Genomic DNA, 13,419 nt, shown 5'->3' with positions numbered 1-13,419 from the left:
CTCCTGCAATGACGCTCAAGGTCTCTATCCTTTTCACCCCAAAACATGTCCAGGAAACAAATGTTCATATTGCATTGGGGAAGATCATTTTCTCCCGCTGACATATTGCTATCTTCACACTTTTAGAATGCCATCTGGCTCCTTCCCCTAGGATTAATAGGGCCATGCCTCAACAAAATGTTACCTATTACTTGAACATGAAAGAATACTAGTATAACACTTCAATAGATTCACAATATTTTGGTTCAACGAATCCTGTGGAAATCAGATCAAACAAAGGGGAGGAATACATTTAGATTAGATCTTCCATATGTGATACTCAAATTGATAGTCAAGGGGCTACGCCCATCTACAAGAGTTGTATTCCTATCCATACTGGTAGACCCTTTATTTCAGAGATACCACACAATAAGAATGCTATAAAATCAATTATATTTATTGGGATAGAAATCTGGAAACAAAGAAGAAAAATGTACACAACATGGTCCAAGAGGGTTACATTAACAAGGATGTCAAAGGAGCTTCAAGCCTCATTAATCCATCTCCAACTCTGCTTGTCTGTCACCGCACTGAGTTGGTCCCTTGGATTCACATGTAGGGGAGGTGTTTTAGACCATATATAGTCATTTAGAAAATATACACAGCACTATCTAATGATTACTTAACTTACTACTATTTAAATAAAACATGTGCACTGATACGCAAACGGATATAGCTGGTGAAGCATAATGATACAAAGGCCAGGCACACTGGCCAAATGGCAAGTAACAGAGGCTGAAGAGAAAATCACAATAAAAGGCAGGAAAAAAACTCCACTGGCAAAATCCATGATTACTACTACTGTACAGCAACACTGGGGCATCTGTCCAAAATCAAACACTGTATGGTTTTCCATGATACTGCATCTTACCTACTACTTCCTGTTATACTATTTCCTGTTCTTGTCTGATGAAGGGACCTCCTGTCATCAAGCACAGGTCACAACACAACCCTTACGTATTATCAGTCAGAATTCACCACCACCCCTAAAATGTCTCTATCCTTCCTATGCGTAACTATTCTCCTACCTAGTACTCCTCTATGTCTATAACAAAGCAAGGTTGGTGATCAGCAAATGGGATGGCAGTCATTGAACAAGAGGAAAGGCAGACTGAGGAAGATTGGGGTGATAGAAATCATTCTAAACTGAGATATGTACAGGTGTAATGCTGGAGGCTGTGCTGTGAGAAGCTGTGGTGTCTGTGGTGCAAAGGCAGAGACGCCATAGACCTCTGGTCAGATCGGCTTATACAGCAGGGTGGTGACATACTTCTTCTTGTAGCGATGAGTCGCACTAAGCACCATCACACCATCCTAAGAGGAGAGAGAGAGAGAAATATACAACTCCATTCGCACATACTTGACATTTCCCTTCACCTCTCCAAAAGCAACTCTTCTGGGAGTCCTTCTGTTACTTCTTGCAGACGTTGAATCAATCTACTAAGGCTCCATGGCTTTGATTTAATCTTTCTGATCTCCCTGTGGTCTTACCTTGATGGACAAGGCATAGAGGTGATTGAGCATGACATGATTGGGTTCTGGGAGCAATGCAGGGTCACACTGAAGAGGGAGAGAGAAGACATCTTACTCCAGTGCATACACATTACTGTCAATTACATGAATAGCTCTCATTTCTTCATCATTGATATTCCCATGAGGGGGTTTAGATTCAGTTGTTAGCGTCTTGTACTCACAGAGATTCCTGTGTCCTTGTTTAGGATGACCTGTAGCAAGTGAGGTGGGAGAATGGGCGGAGACTTGAACTTTTCTTCCTGCTTGGGTATGTAAGAGTCCTGATGGTACGGTCCGGGAGGAGAGCTAGACAGGTCTAACTCACAAACAGATGGGAGGAGGGGCAAGTTTATAAATGCAATGGGAGAGCGAACACCAAGATTTGTCTAGTTAATATTTTGCTATTGCAAGTTGAAATCTAACTTTCTAACACCATGGAGACATTGTCCAATACAGTAGCATAACTTGAATGGATGAACACGTTATGGATACTGACCTTGACACTGACCTGACATATCAGAGCATTTCTGTGAGTCCACCATAAGTGCATCAAACACCTCAAAGTCAGTATTTTTCACTTGGATGACGTTGTTGACTGTGCCTAGCTGGTTGGTTACAACAGGCTGGAGGACCACAAAACCAGCAATCAAACAGAGAACTCATAAACATCAAATCTGTTCCAGTCATTCACTCCCATATGCCTGTGTAAATAGCTGAGGAGACAGTTGTTCCTATAAAGCCATTACAACATGTAAAACAGAGGTCGTTCTGGTCCCCAAAACACGCTGCTCACCTCAGCTGGGTCATGGGTCCACGTGCCGTCCACATAGAACTTATACTGATGCTCCCCTTCAGGCAGATCCACAATTGCCACAAAGTTGTTCTGACTGAAATAGAGAACAAACTAATATTAAGCGTTATGAATTCGGGAGCAGAAATGATTAAATATTCAAGCATTATACCTCTCACTAAAGGTCTTCATTCATACAAAAGCTGGTTCTCTATCAGATAGGTAAGAATGGCTCACCCAGTGTTCAAGAATGGCCTTTTTCCCTTGATTCAGATTACAACCTCTCACTTGTTTGAAAATGAAATAATTTCCAAAATATCACTATTTTTAGAACAAGCCATAGAAAGTTGGTTGCAATTTCAGTTTAATCCACCAGAAAAGACAGAACAAATATTACAACAAATATTATAGTTAAACTCAAATATATTCATTCATAATTTTTTTTAATGGAAATGTCTGCTCTGTCCAAAATTACAACCAACTGATTGCAGCATTACCACAAAAATGGAGGAGGAAAGTGAAAGGGGGAGAAAGTAAGGAACTTGTTTGTCGGCCCTGAATTAAAGACCATAATTGGTTAAAGAAAACTGTGATAAATCAAATGTATACCAGTTTCATTAAAGGACCAAAGAATTGACAGCTGTGTTGTATAGATGGCAAAATAGTTGGGAAGAGATTTGACGCACTGATTCCATGGCACATACTTCATGAACTGATACACAAAAGGATGCCGGATTCAAAACCTAAGAGTTATTCAATTTAAATGATTTGACGAAACTCTTGCAACATATATAATGTTACATACAGTGCCTTGCGAAAGTATTCGGCCCCCTTGAACTTTGCGACCTTTTGTCACATTTCAGGCTTCAAACATAAAGATATAAAACTGTATTTTTTTGTGAAGAATCAACAACAAGAGGAACACAATCATGAAGTAGAACGACATTTATTGGATATTTCAAACTTTTTTAACAAATCAAATACTGAAAAATTGGGCGGGCAAAATTATTCAGCCCCTTTACTTTCAGTGCAGCAAACTCTCTCCAGAAGTTCAGTGAGGATCTCTGAATGATCCAATGTTGACCTAAATGACTAATGATGATAAATACAATCCACCTGTGTGTAATCAAGTCTCCGTATAAATGCACCTGCACTGTGATAGTCTCAGAGGTCCGTTAAAAGCGCAGAGAGCATCATGAAGAACAAGGAACACACCAGGCAGGTCCGAGATACTGTTGTGAAGAAGTTTAAAGCCGGATTTGGATACAAAAAGATTTCCCAAGCTTTAAACATTCCAAGGAGCACTGTGCAAGCGATAATATTGAAATGGAAGGAGTATCAGACCACTGCAAATCTACCAAGACCTGGCCGTCCCTCTAAACTTTCAGTTCATACAAGGAGAAGACTGATCAGAGATGCAGCCAAGAGGCCCATGATCACTTTGGATGAACTGCAGAGATCTACAGCTGAGGTGGGAGACTCTGTCCATAGGACAACAATCAGTCGTATATTGCACAAATCTGGCCTTTATGGAAGAGTGGCAAGAAGAAAGCCATTTCTTAAAGATATCCATAAAAAGTGTCGTTTAAAGTTTGCCACAAGCCACCTGGGAGACACACCAAACATGTGGAAGAAGGTGCTCTGGTCAGATGAAACCAAAATTGAACTTTTTGGCAACAATGCAAAACATTATGTTTGGCGTAAAAGCAACACAGCTCATCACCCTGAACACACCATCCCCACTGTCAAACATGGTGGTGGCAGCATCAGGGTTTGGGCCTGCTTTTCTTCAGCAGGGACAGGGAAGATGGTTAAAATTGATGGGAAGATGGATGAAGCCAAATACAGGACCATTCTGGAAGAAAACCTGATGGAGTCTGCAAAAGACCTGAGACTGGGACGGAGATTTGTCTTCCAACAAGACAATGATCCAAAACATAAAGCAAAATCTACAATGGAATGGTTCAAAAATAAACATATCCAGGTGTTAGAATGGCCAAGTCAAAGTCCAGACCTGAATCCAATCAAGAATCTGTGGAAAGAACTGAAAACTGCTGTTCACAAATGCTCTCCATCCAACCTCACTGAGCGTGAGCTGTTTTGCAAGGAGGAATGGGAAAAAATGTCAGTCTCTCGATGTGCAAAACTGATAGAGACATACCCCAAGCGACTTACAGCTGTAATCGCAGCAAAAGGTGGCGCTACAAAGTATTTACTTAAGGGGGCTGAATAATTTTGCACGCCCAATTTTTCAGTTTTTGATTTGTTAAAAAAGTTTGAAATATCCAATAAATGTCGTTCCACTTCATGATTGTGTCCCACTTGTTGTTGATTCTTCACAAAAAAATACAGTTTTATATCTTTATGTTTGAAGCCTGAAATGTGGCAAAAGGTCGCAAAGTTCAAGGGGGCCGAATACTTTCGCAAGGCACTGTATATGGGGGATACAACCATCCCAGCTCTGAAGATTTTGCCGCGAATAGACTGAATCATCAGATCATATGTTTTGGTACTGTCCATATATATGTAGCTTGTTTTTGGTCTCAGGTATGGCTGAAGAATTCAAATCAAATTGTATTTGTCACATTACACCTTACAGTGAAATGCTTACTTACAAGCCCTTAACCAAAAATGCAGTTAAGGATTTTTTTTTTAAAGAATTTACTAAAATAAACTGAAGTAAATGTATAAAATAAATAAGAAAAATAATTAAGGACCAACAATAAGATAACAGCAGCGAGGCTACATACAGGGGGTACTGGTACCGAGTCAATGTGAGGGGCACCGGTCAGTCCAGGTAGTTGAGGTAATATGTACATGTAGGTAGAGGTAAAGTGAATATGCATGGATAATAAACAGAGAGTAGCAGCAGCATAAAAATGGGGGAGTGGGTGGAGTTCAGGAGTCATATGGCTTGGGGGTAGGAGCTGTTAAGAAGTCCTTTGGATCAAGACTTGGCGCTCCGGTACCGCTTGCCGTGTGGTAGCAGAGAGAACAATCTATGACTAGGGTGGCTGGAGTCTGGCAATTTTTTGGTCCTTCCTCTGAAACCGATTCTTAAAAAGTAGCCACCCTTTGCCTTGATGACAGCTTTGCACACTCTTGGCATTCTCTCAACCATTTCAATTAACAGGTGTGCCTTGTTAAAGTTAATTTGTGAAATATTTGCACCAATCAGTTGTGTTGTGACAAGTTAAAGGTGGTATCCAGAAGATAGTCCTATTTGGTAAAAGAGCAAGTCCATATTATGGAAAGAACAGCTCAAATGAGTAAAGAGAAACAACAGTCCATCATTACTTTTAGACATGGTCATTCAATCTGGAAAATTCAAAGAACTTTTAAAGTTCCTGCAAGTTGAGTCGCAAAAACCATCAAGCGCTATAATGAAACTGTCTCTCATGAGGACTACCACAGGAATGGGAGACCCAGAGTTACCTCTGCCGCAGAGGTAATAAATGCTTCACAGAGTTCAAGTAACAGACACATCTCAACATCAACTGTTCAGAGGAGACAGCGTGAATCAGGCCTTCATGGTCTAATTGCTGCTGTCATGACGTTGCCCTCTTTGGGTACAGCAAGCCCCATCCCCCTCTCCCTGCCTCCTTACAACTAGGCTGCTGTGGTCAGAGAGGTCGTAAATTCCAGGAAGATCCTGCCGCATGGCCACACAGTATAGAGACAGAGTGAAGTTTCATAGAGAACAAAGGAATTTCTTCCACCTCACAGAACTTGAGGTCCAAACAACATTTATGTTCCGGAGAAGGTATAAAAGATCGGTGAAGAATCCAACGACGAACTGGTCCGTTTGGTACAAGTTTGAAAAACTAATGAGAGACGGTGCGGACACATTACCATAATGCTGTTTATATAATAGCCTCAGATATGAGGTTTACATCTAATTGTTGTATAAGATGAATGAGTGAGGATGATACTATTTGTAAAATTGTGTAATGTGATTTTGGACTTTTTAATGAAGGAAACTCCAATTCCCTTTTGAGTTTAACTAAATCAGAGGACCGCCCATGAGCCCAGTTATGGTCGGGCATCCTGGGACAGGCCCTTTTCTGCAACTCCTGAATAAAAACCCCAACTTTGAGAAGTTCTCACGAGACCATGTTTTTCTCCATTACGAGAGAACAAAGGTAACAGACCACGTTTTCTCTCAATCACGAGAGGACAAAGGTTGCAGACCATTGCTGAATCTTTTAACCATACCACGTGGTTAAACTCTTAGACTATCGATACCAACAGAATAAGAATAAGTCTTTGATATTAATTACTAGTCTGCAGCTAGGAATTTCGTATCATTGAACGTGAAGAACGACAACCGCCGAAACATCCATTCTACAACAACATGAGTGAATGTCACTCTGAACTATCCCCTCTAACCACGACAGAGAGAACGAGAGAGAGAGAGGACGGAAACTCTCCAACAGAAACTAACTTTTCAGCAGAGATCCCGACGACACACTGAGCGTAAATATATATATTGATCGCAATTGTTCCCGAATGAGTGAGCGTTCATGTGCAAAGGATTAGCATTTCAATGATCAACTGTGTGTTGTCTTCTCAGTCGACCCCCACTTCCCTTTCGTACATTCCCTTATCATTTCTTGTAACCATATTTACTTTGTTTGTTTGTTTATGCATTTCTGTGGATTGTTTAGTTAGTTAATAAATAAATGATTTAAGACAATTGATGTATGGATGACTCATAGTGAAGACTGGGTTCGTGCAGATAACCAACAAATTCCGACGTTTGGAATGAGACTAACGTGAGGTCAAATAAATAATTAATTAATCAGAAGACTATTGATCAGATGTGAAAATATCTGAAAAGTTATATTAGGAAAATTATAACTTTGTAATCTGAATATTTTCCTTGGTGCCCCGACTTCCTCGATAATTACAGTTACATGATTAATCAGTTTAATCATGTAATAATAATTACAGGGAAACTGTGATAAAAACGAAAAGTCTTCATTTAATGATAGTAAAGACACGACACTGCTAAGAAACCACTATTAAAGGACACCAATAAGAAGATAATTTCTTGGGCCAAGAAACACGAGCAATGGACATTAGACCGGTGGAAATCTGTCCTTTGGTCTGATTTAAGATTTCTGGTTCTAACCGCTGTCTCTTTGTGAGTCGCAGAGTAGGTGAATGGATGATCTCTGCATGTGTGGTTCCCACCGTGAAGCATGGAGGAGGTGTGATGGTGTGGGGGTGCTTTGCTGGTAACACTGTCATGATTTATTTAGAATTCAAGGCACACTTAACCAGCATGGCTACCACATAATTCTGCAGCGATACACCATCCCATCTGGTTTGCGCTTAGTGGGGCTATCATTTGTTTTTCAACAGGACAATCTTCCAGCACACCTCCAGGCTGTTTAAGGGCTATTTGACCAAGAAGGAGAGTGATGGAGTGCTGCATACGATGAACTGGCCTCCACAATCACCCGACCACAATCTATCTGTAATTTTAAAGCTGATCTACCCCCCCTAAAAAATTGTTTTTAATAAACAGTAAGGGCATACATACAGTATACACTGAGTGTATAAAATATTAAGAACACCGTCCTAATATTGAGTTACACCCCATTTTACAAGGTGTCGAAAGTGTTCCACAGGGATACTGGCCCATGTTGACTCCAATGTATCCCACAGTTCTGTCAAGTTGGCTGGATGTCCTTTGGGTGGTGGACCATTCTTGATAAACACAGGAAACTGTTGAGCGTGAAAAGCCCAGCAGTGTTCCAGTTCTTGACCGAATAAAACCAGTGCGCCTTGCACCTACTAACATACCCTGTTCAAAGGCACTTATATCTTTTGTCTTGCCCATTCACCCTCTGAATGGCACACATACACAATCCATGTCTCAATTGTCTCAAGCCTTAAAAATCCTTCTATAACCGGTCTTCATCTACACTGTTTGAAGTGGATTTTACAGGTGACATCAATAAGGGATCATAGCTTTCACTTGGACAGTCGATGTCATGGAAAGAGCAGGTGTTCCTAATGTTTTGTACATTCAGTGTATACTCACTCACAACACTGTGTGAATTGCACCAAAGGCAGGTCAACGATAATGTTATAAGTACGATGCCCTTCTCATGGCTGCTAACCCACCTCCTGGTTAGGGGAATCTTGTTGGCCCAGTTGTTGAAGGAACCGGACAGAAAGACCTCCTTTCCGCTTCCAGTCCAGCGGAACACAGTGGGGCGGTCCAGTGTGGGCCCTTTATCAGCTTCCAGGTCTTGCCGCCATGCAAGGTACTCTTCTTTCTCTAGTGGAGCCTAGGAGACAAGGGAAGAGGGAGAGATGAGTCTCTGTGTGTGTGAGAAATGGGAAGAGGGAGAGATGTGTTTTGACCAAGGGGTAAAATACTACGTTAATACTGTAGACAATCCTCTAAGAAAACCAATGGTCCAAACCTAATGTCTCCATCATAATCCATTCAAAAGTTATTGAAGTTTTTACCCTTGAAGGACAGACAGAATTAGATTAGAATTAGTTTGGCATCCTACAGGGTGACTAAATGGAGGACAGAGAAAATAAGTGGTAATAAATCTGGAAAAATGGCATCAAGTCAGCTAGGCGGGATTCTGTGCAAGAATTAAGGCTACTGTCTACCTGACAATCCACAGGACACAAAACAATAGAGGTAAGATGGATAGGACACATGATGTGTAGTATTTTCTTTTAAGATTCACGTTCTTTTTAGAATATTTCTCACAAAAACAACCGTATCTCTGAAATGTCAACAGAGCACTGAGCTCACACCCAGCTTTTTATTTTCAAAGCCTTTTACATTTAATTCAGCTCATGTCAAGCTCAATTAGCTTTTTAAGACCCACTGAAATAACTTTGAAGTTGATGACCACAAAATGTAAAATCCTCAACAGTTATTACGAGAAACCTGCACCACTGTCAACAGAGCTCAGTGCTTATTATCGGATGTATTAGGTTATGAAATCTGTCTTTTTGGATAGAATGTTAATTATATGATAGAGAACGACCCCACTTGAACAATTCAGAACATGAATAATCATATTTGTCTTGGTAAAATGTATTTTATAAACATAAGGAAGTTACATTTTTATCACCAAAGCACGTTTTCTCTGGGGCAGAGTGGTTGGACACCCTACATAATTACAGAGGTTCACTCCTGTACAACTGACCTTGATGTCCTCTCCATGGAACATATCAGCATCCTCTGGACTGTCCATGAGGATTTTAGGCCTGTCGCCCTCCTTGGCACGGCTGTCCCGCCGGTGTCCCGTACCCATACCGGTGTTAGTGTTCCCCATGGTCCCCTCTGTGTCAATAAGCCAAAATCACTGTGTGGACAAAGGTTGGAAAATTGCTTAAACTAATGGAACAGTAAAATAAACTAAAATCAATAAGGGACATCATGGAAAGAGAACGTGGGCACATCCAAAGACTATGCGTAGGATAAATGCATACATGTTTTCCCATGGAAGAAGTGGTCAGAAAGATTATTTTTGGACATGAATGCCAAAACGTTCAGGAGATAAAGGTGCCGGCGAATATCAACTTAAATGGTCATGTCTATTCTATGATCTATATTTCTATGATTCAATGTCAGAGTGACCATCGGGTTGGTTCTTGGTCACCTTCATGACCAAGGCCTTTCTCCCCCGATTGCTGTTTGGCCAAGCGGCCAGCTCTAGGAAGTGTCTTGGTAGGTTCCATTTAATAATGATGGTACCCTTCCCCAAATATGTGACTCGGCACAATCCTGTCTCGGAGCTTTACGGACAATTCCTTCGACCTCATGGCTTGGTTTTTGCTCTGACATGCACTGTCAATTGTGGGACCTAATTGTTTACTCCATGTGTAACTCTTTGTTGTCTGCTCACACTGCTATGCTTTATCTTGGCCAGGTCGCAGTTGCAAATGAGAACTTGTTCTCAACTAGCCTACCTGGTTAAATAAAGGTTCAATAAAAAATTTAAAAAATATAAAATAAAATATAGACAGGTGTGTGCCTTTCTAAATCATGTCCAATTGATTGAATTTTACCACAGGTGGACTTCAATCAAATTGTTGAAACATCTCAAGGATGATCAATGGAAACGGGATGCACCTGAGCTCAATTTCAAGTCTCATAGCAAAGGGTCTGAATACTTATGTAAACAAGGTATTTCTGTTTTTTATATTTAATAAAATTGCAAACATTTCTAAAAACCTGTTTTTGCTTTGTCATTATGGGGTATTGTGTGTAGATAGTTTTTTTCCCCAGATGTGCTTTTGTTAAATCATCCCCCAGCGTTGCATCGATTATATGCAACGCAGGACACGCTAGATAAACGAGTAATATCATCAACCATGTGTAGTTATAACTAGTGATTATGATTGATTGATTGTTTTTTATAAGATAAGTTTAATGCTAGCTAGCAACTTACCTTGGATTCTACTGCATTTGCGTAACAGGCAGGTTCCTCGTGGAGTGCAATGAGAGGCAGGTGGTTAGAGCGTTGGACTAGTTAACTGTAAGGTTGCAAGATTGGATCCCCCGAGCTGACAAGGTGAAAATCTGTCGTTCTGCCCCTGAACAAGGCAGTTAACCCACCATTCCTAGGCCGTCATTGAAAATAAGAATGTGTTCTTAACTGACTTGCCTAGTTAAATAAAGGTATATATAAAAAAATACAAAAATATATATATATATATTTTTTTTTATCGGCCCCTCAAAATACCGATTATTATGATTGTTGATTTTCGATTGTTGAAATCGGCCCTAATTAAATTGGCCATTCCGATTAATCGGTCGACCTCTAATATATACACACACACACACACACATATATATATATATTAAATTGTTTTACAAGCCCGTTGGTAAGCTTTTAAATGATCTAAATCTCAAATGTGATTTTTGCAGTGATTAAGACATGTATGTATGTATGTATGTATGTATGGTGGGGTATGCAAAATAGGTCAACTGGGCAGCTTTATCCCTTGAACGTTTGGCATTCAGGTCCCCCCAAAAAATCGCTTTCTGAGCATTTCTAAAATTGGAAAGGTTTTGTTCAAATAAAAAGGGGTGCTATCAAAAAGTGATTAAAAATCCCCCCCCCCCCCCAAAAAAAAAGATGCATTCTATGCATAGCCTTCTCGTGACAACTCCGATATAAATTGCAATAAACCATTTGTTTTTTGTTGTTGATCAAATTCAACAATCTCATTGATCTATATACAAAAACTCCTTGCTTGGTGGGCGAAAAAAACACCAACTGCTTGAGGGAGACAGCTTTTCCATCAAGTGGAGCCTCGCTTTGCCGCTTCCTGTTTGTTTCTGCATAGTTCACCTTAAAAACAGACTGACGTTTTTTTGATCAATGGATCAACTTCCAATTCCGGGAAACGCAGTAAACAATACGGGAATGACGCTTTTTATAACCCTTAACGTTACTTGCAGGTGAATGGATAAATTGTTTTGAGATCATTTAAACACTCTTTATATTCTACTATTTTAAACAACGAAAATACATCCACAACAGGGCCCGGAGACGCTACATAATTGCAATTTGTTTTTTGGAATGAAAATAATTTAACTCGTATTGTAATTAATTATTGGTTATATTTCATACTAGACATCTGGAAACACCAGACAGTTTAGTATCCCTGGTTAGGGTGCTGTGTTAACGTAGCTAGCTAAAAACATTAGCTAACGTTCGCTTTACGTTACCAAGCAATGTTTAGTATCCATGTCAAATAATTTGTGTGTGCGTCCCTGGGGTAAAACTTTTCCACATGTTCGGATATTAAATGTTTTACCGGGAACAGATAATAGATGCACGATTTCCTACACAGCACGCAAGCTCTTTTCGAGCTGCTGCAACCGATGGATCATGGGATGCTATAGTTACTAGCTAGCGAGCTAAAGTAAACAGCTAGCTCCCTCTGTGGCTATATCTGATTTAACGTTGACAAGAACCACAAACTGAGAAGGAAATATGAATATTGAAAACCATACCTTAGAATTGATGTCAGTTTACACCACTAAAATGCTCGTCTTTTATTTGACAATTTTCCCACGTTCTGTTGTTGACAACACAACCTTCCTCATCATTCCAGAGCGCCCCGCCTCTTTTCTTTTTTGACGGTCAGAGAGCGCATGCAGTTTCACTTTCTTACCACCTGGTGGAAGTGTCGACCTTTAATGGGCTATCAAGACTCAGTCCAGCAGGGAAAGCTAGATTTCTAGGACATAAACGTTATAACCATCCTAGCTAAACACTCATTATTTAAGCATTATTTAGACATTATTTCAAACATTTTCCTTGTGTATATCTACAGTCACATAACAATGTATAATCCCTGTGTTGAAAGTCAAACTAGTAGTCCTTGTGTTTTTCATGGAGGTCTTTCAAGTCAACTTTACAATCATGATGACCGGCAGTCAAACAAACAAGAATGGTCACTTGCTTAGAAACTTCTGATAGGGTTTTTCCAACACCCTACAGCTCTCAGCAGCTTGTGAAATAGCTCTGGCTGCACTGTCTGGTGGCTCCCTATCTTCAGTCCGTCTGAGTGTGAGGAGAGCTACAGAGGAGACTGCAGATTATTCTGTCCCTGTTTTATCCTCACCTTCTGCATGTCCTATATGCCAGTACCAATTACTCCCTTTCCATCCTCCCTCCATAATACACAAACAGAAGGCTAGTGAGGGGAGGATGTCTCATAATGATGCCTGAAATGGAGAGAATGGAATGGTATCAAACGCATGGAAACCATGTTAGATGCGTTTGATACCAGTCCATAGTATTCCGTTCCAGTCATTACAATGAGCCCATCATCCCCAATTAAGGTGCCATCAGCCACCTGTAATACACACACTCATCCACTCATAAACAGACACACTCATTATACACAGTTACACATATCTCTGGAGCTGGAGTCTTATATCTCCCTCTCGAACTTTAAGCATCAGCTGTCTGAGCAGCTTACCAATCACTGTACCTGTACACAGCCAATCTGTAAATAGCACACCCTCTTGCTCTTTTGCACCACAGTATCTCTACTTGCACATCATCATCTGCACA

General features: G+C 40.4%; 1 protein-coding gene across 5 annotated transcripts; it reads right to left on the bottom strand.

Annotated features, from left to right (window-relative positions):
• Window positions 1-413: 413 nt before the first annotated feature.
• prkab1a (protein kinase, AMP-activated, beta 1 non-catalytic subunit, a) lies at window positions 414-12,509 on the bottom strand. Of its 5 annotated transcripts, XM_020458009.2 has the most exons (9): window positions 12,351-12,471; window positions 10,777-10,787; window positions 9,529-9,687; window positions 8,477-8,643; window positions 2,345-2,438; window positions 2,048-2,174; window positions 1,734-1,867; window positions 1,531-1,599; window positions 414-1,353 (listed from the first exon to the last, which is right to left on the bottom strand). In XM_020458009.2, the coding sequence occupies exons 3-9, from the start codon at window positions 9,655-9,657 to the stop codon at window positions 1,276-1,278; spliced, it is 798 nt and encodes a 265-aa protein (XP_020313598.1). In that variant the 5' UTR covers window positions 9,658-9,687; window positions 10,777-10,787; window positions 12,351-12,471; the 3' UTR covers window positions 414-1,275. The 5 variants fall into 5 exon arrangements, with proteins under 5 accessions (XP_020313598.1, XP_020313597.1, XP_020313599.1 ...); XM_020458008.2 differs by lacking the exon at window positions 10,777-10,787 and having other exon boundaries at window positions 12,351-12,509; XM_020458010.2 differs by lacking the exon at window positions 10,777-10,787 and having other exon boundaries at window positions 9,529-9,665; window positions 12,351-12,509.
• Between the last annotated feature and the right edge of the window lie 910 nt (window positions 12,510-13,419).

This window comes from Oncorhynchus kisutch, linkage group LG23 (genome assembly GCF_002021735.2).
Source record: "Oncorhynchus kisutch isolate 150728-3 linkage group LG23, Okis_V2, whole genome shotgun sequence".
NCBI classification, from domain to species: domain Eukaryota; kingdom Metazoa; phylum Chordata; class Actinopteri; order Salmoniformes; family Salmonidae; genus Oncorhynchus; species Oncorhynchus kisutch.
This window is presented reverse-complemented; position numbering and strand designations above follow the sequence as displayed.

What these genes read in the sequence shown, in the direction of transcription:
- prkab1a (XM_020458008.2), bottom strand. Translation starts at nt 9,657, where the DNA reads ATGGGGAACACTAACACCGGTATGGGTACGGGACACCGGCGGGACAGC. An exon ending in ACAAGGACACAGGAATCTCT is followed by an intron (nt 1,600 to 1,733) that starts GTGAGTACAAGA and finishes CTCCCTCTTCAG; the next exon opens with TGTGACCCTGCATTGCTCCC. An exon ending in TCTATGCCTTGTCCATCAAG is followed by an intron (nt 1,354 to 1,530) that starts GTAAGACCACAG and finishes CTCTCCTCTTAG; the next exon opens with GATGGTGTGATGGTGCTTAG.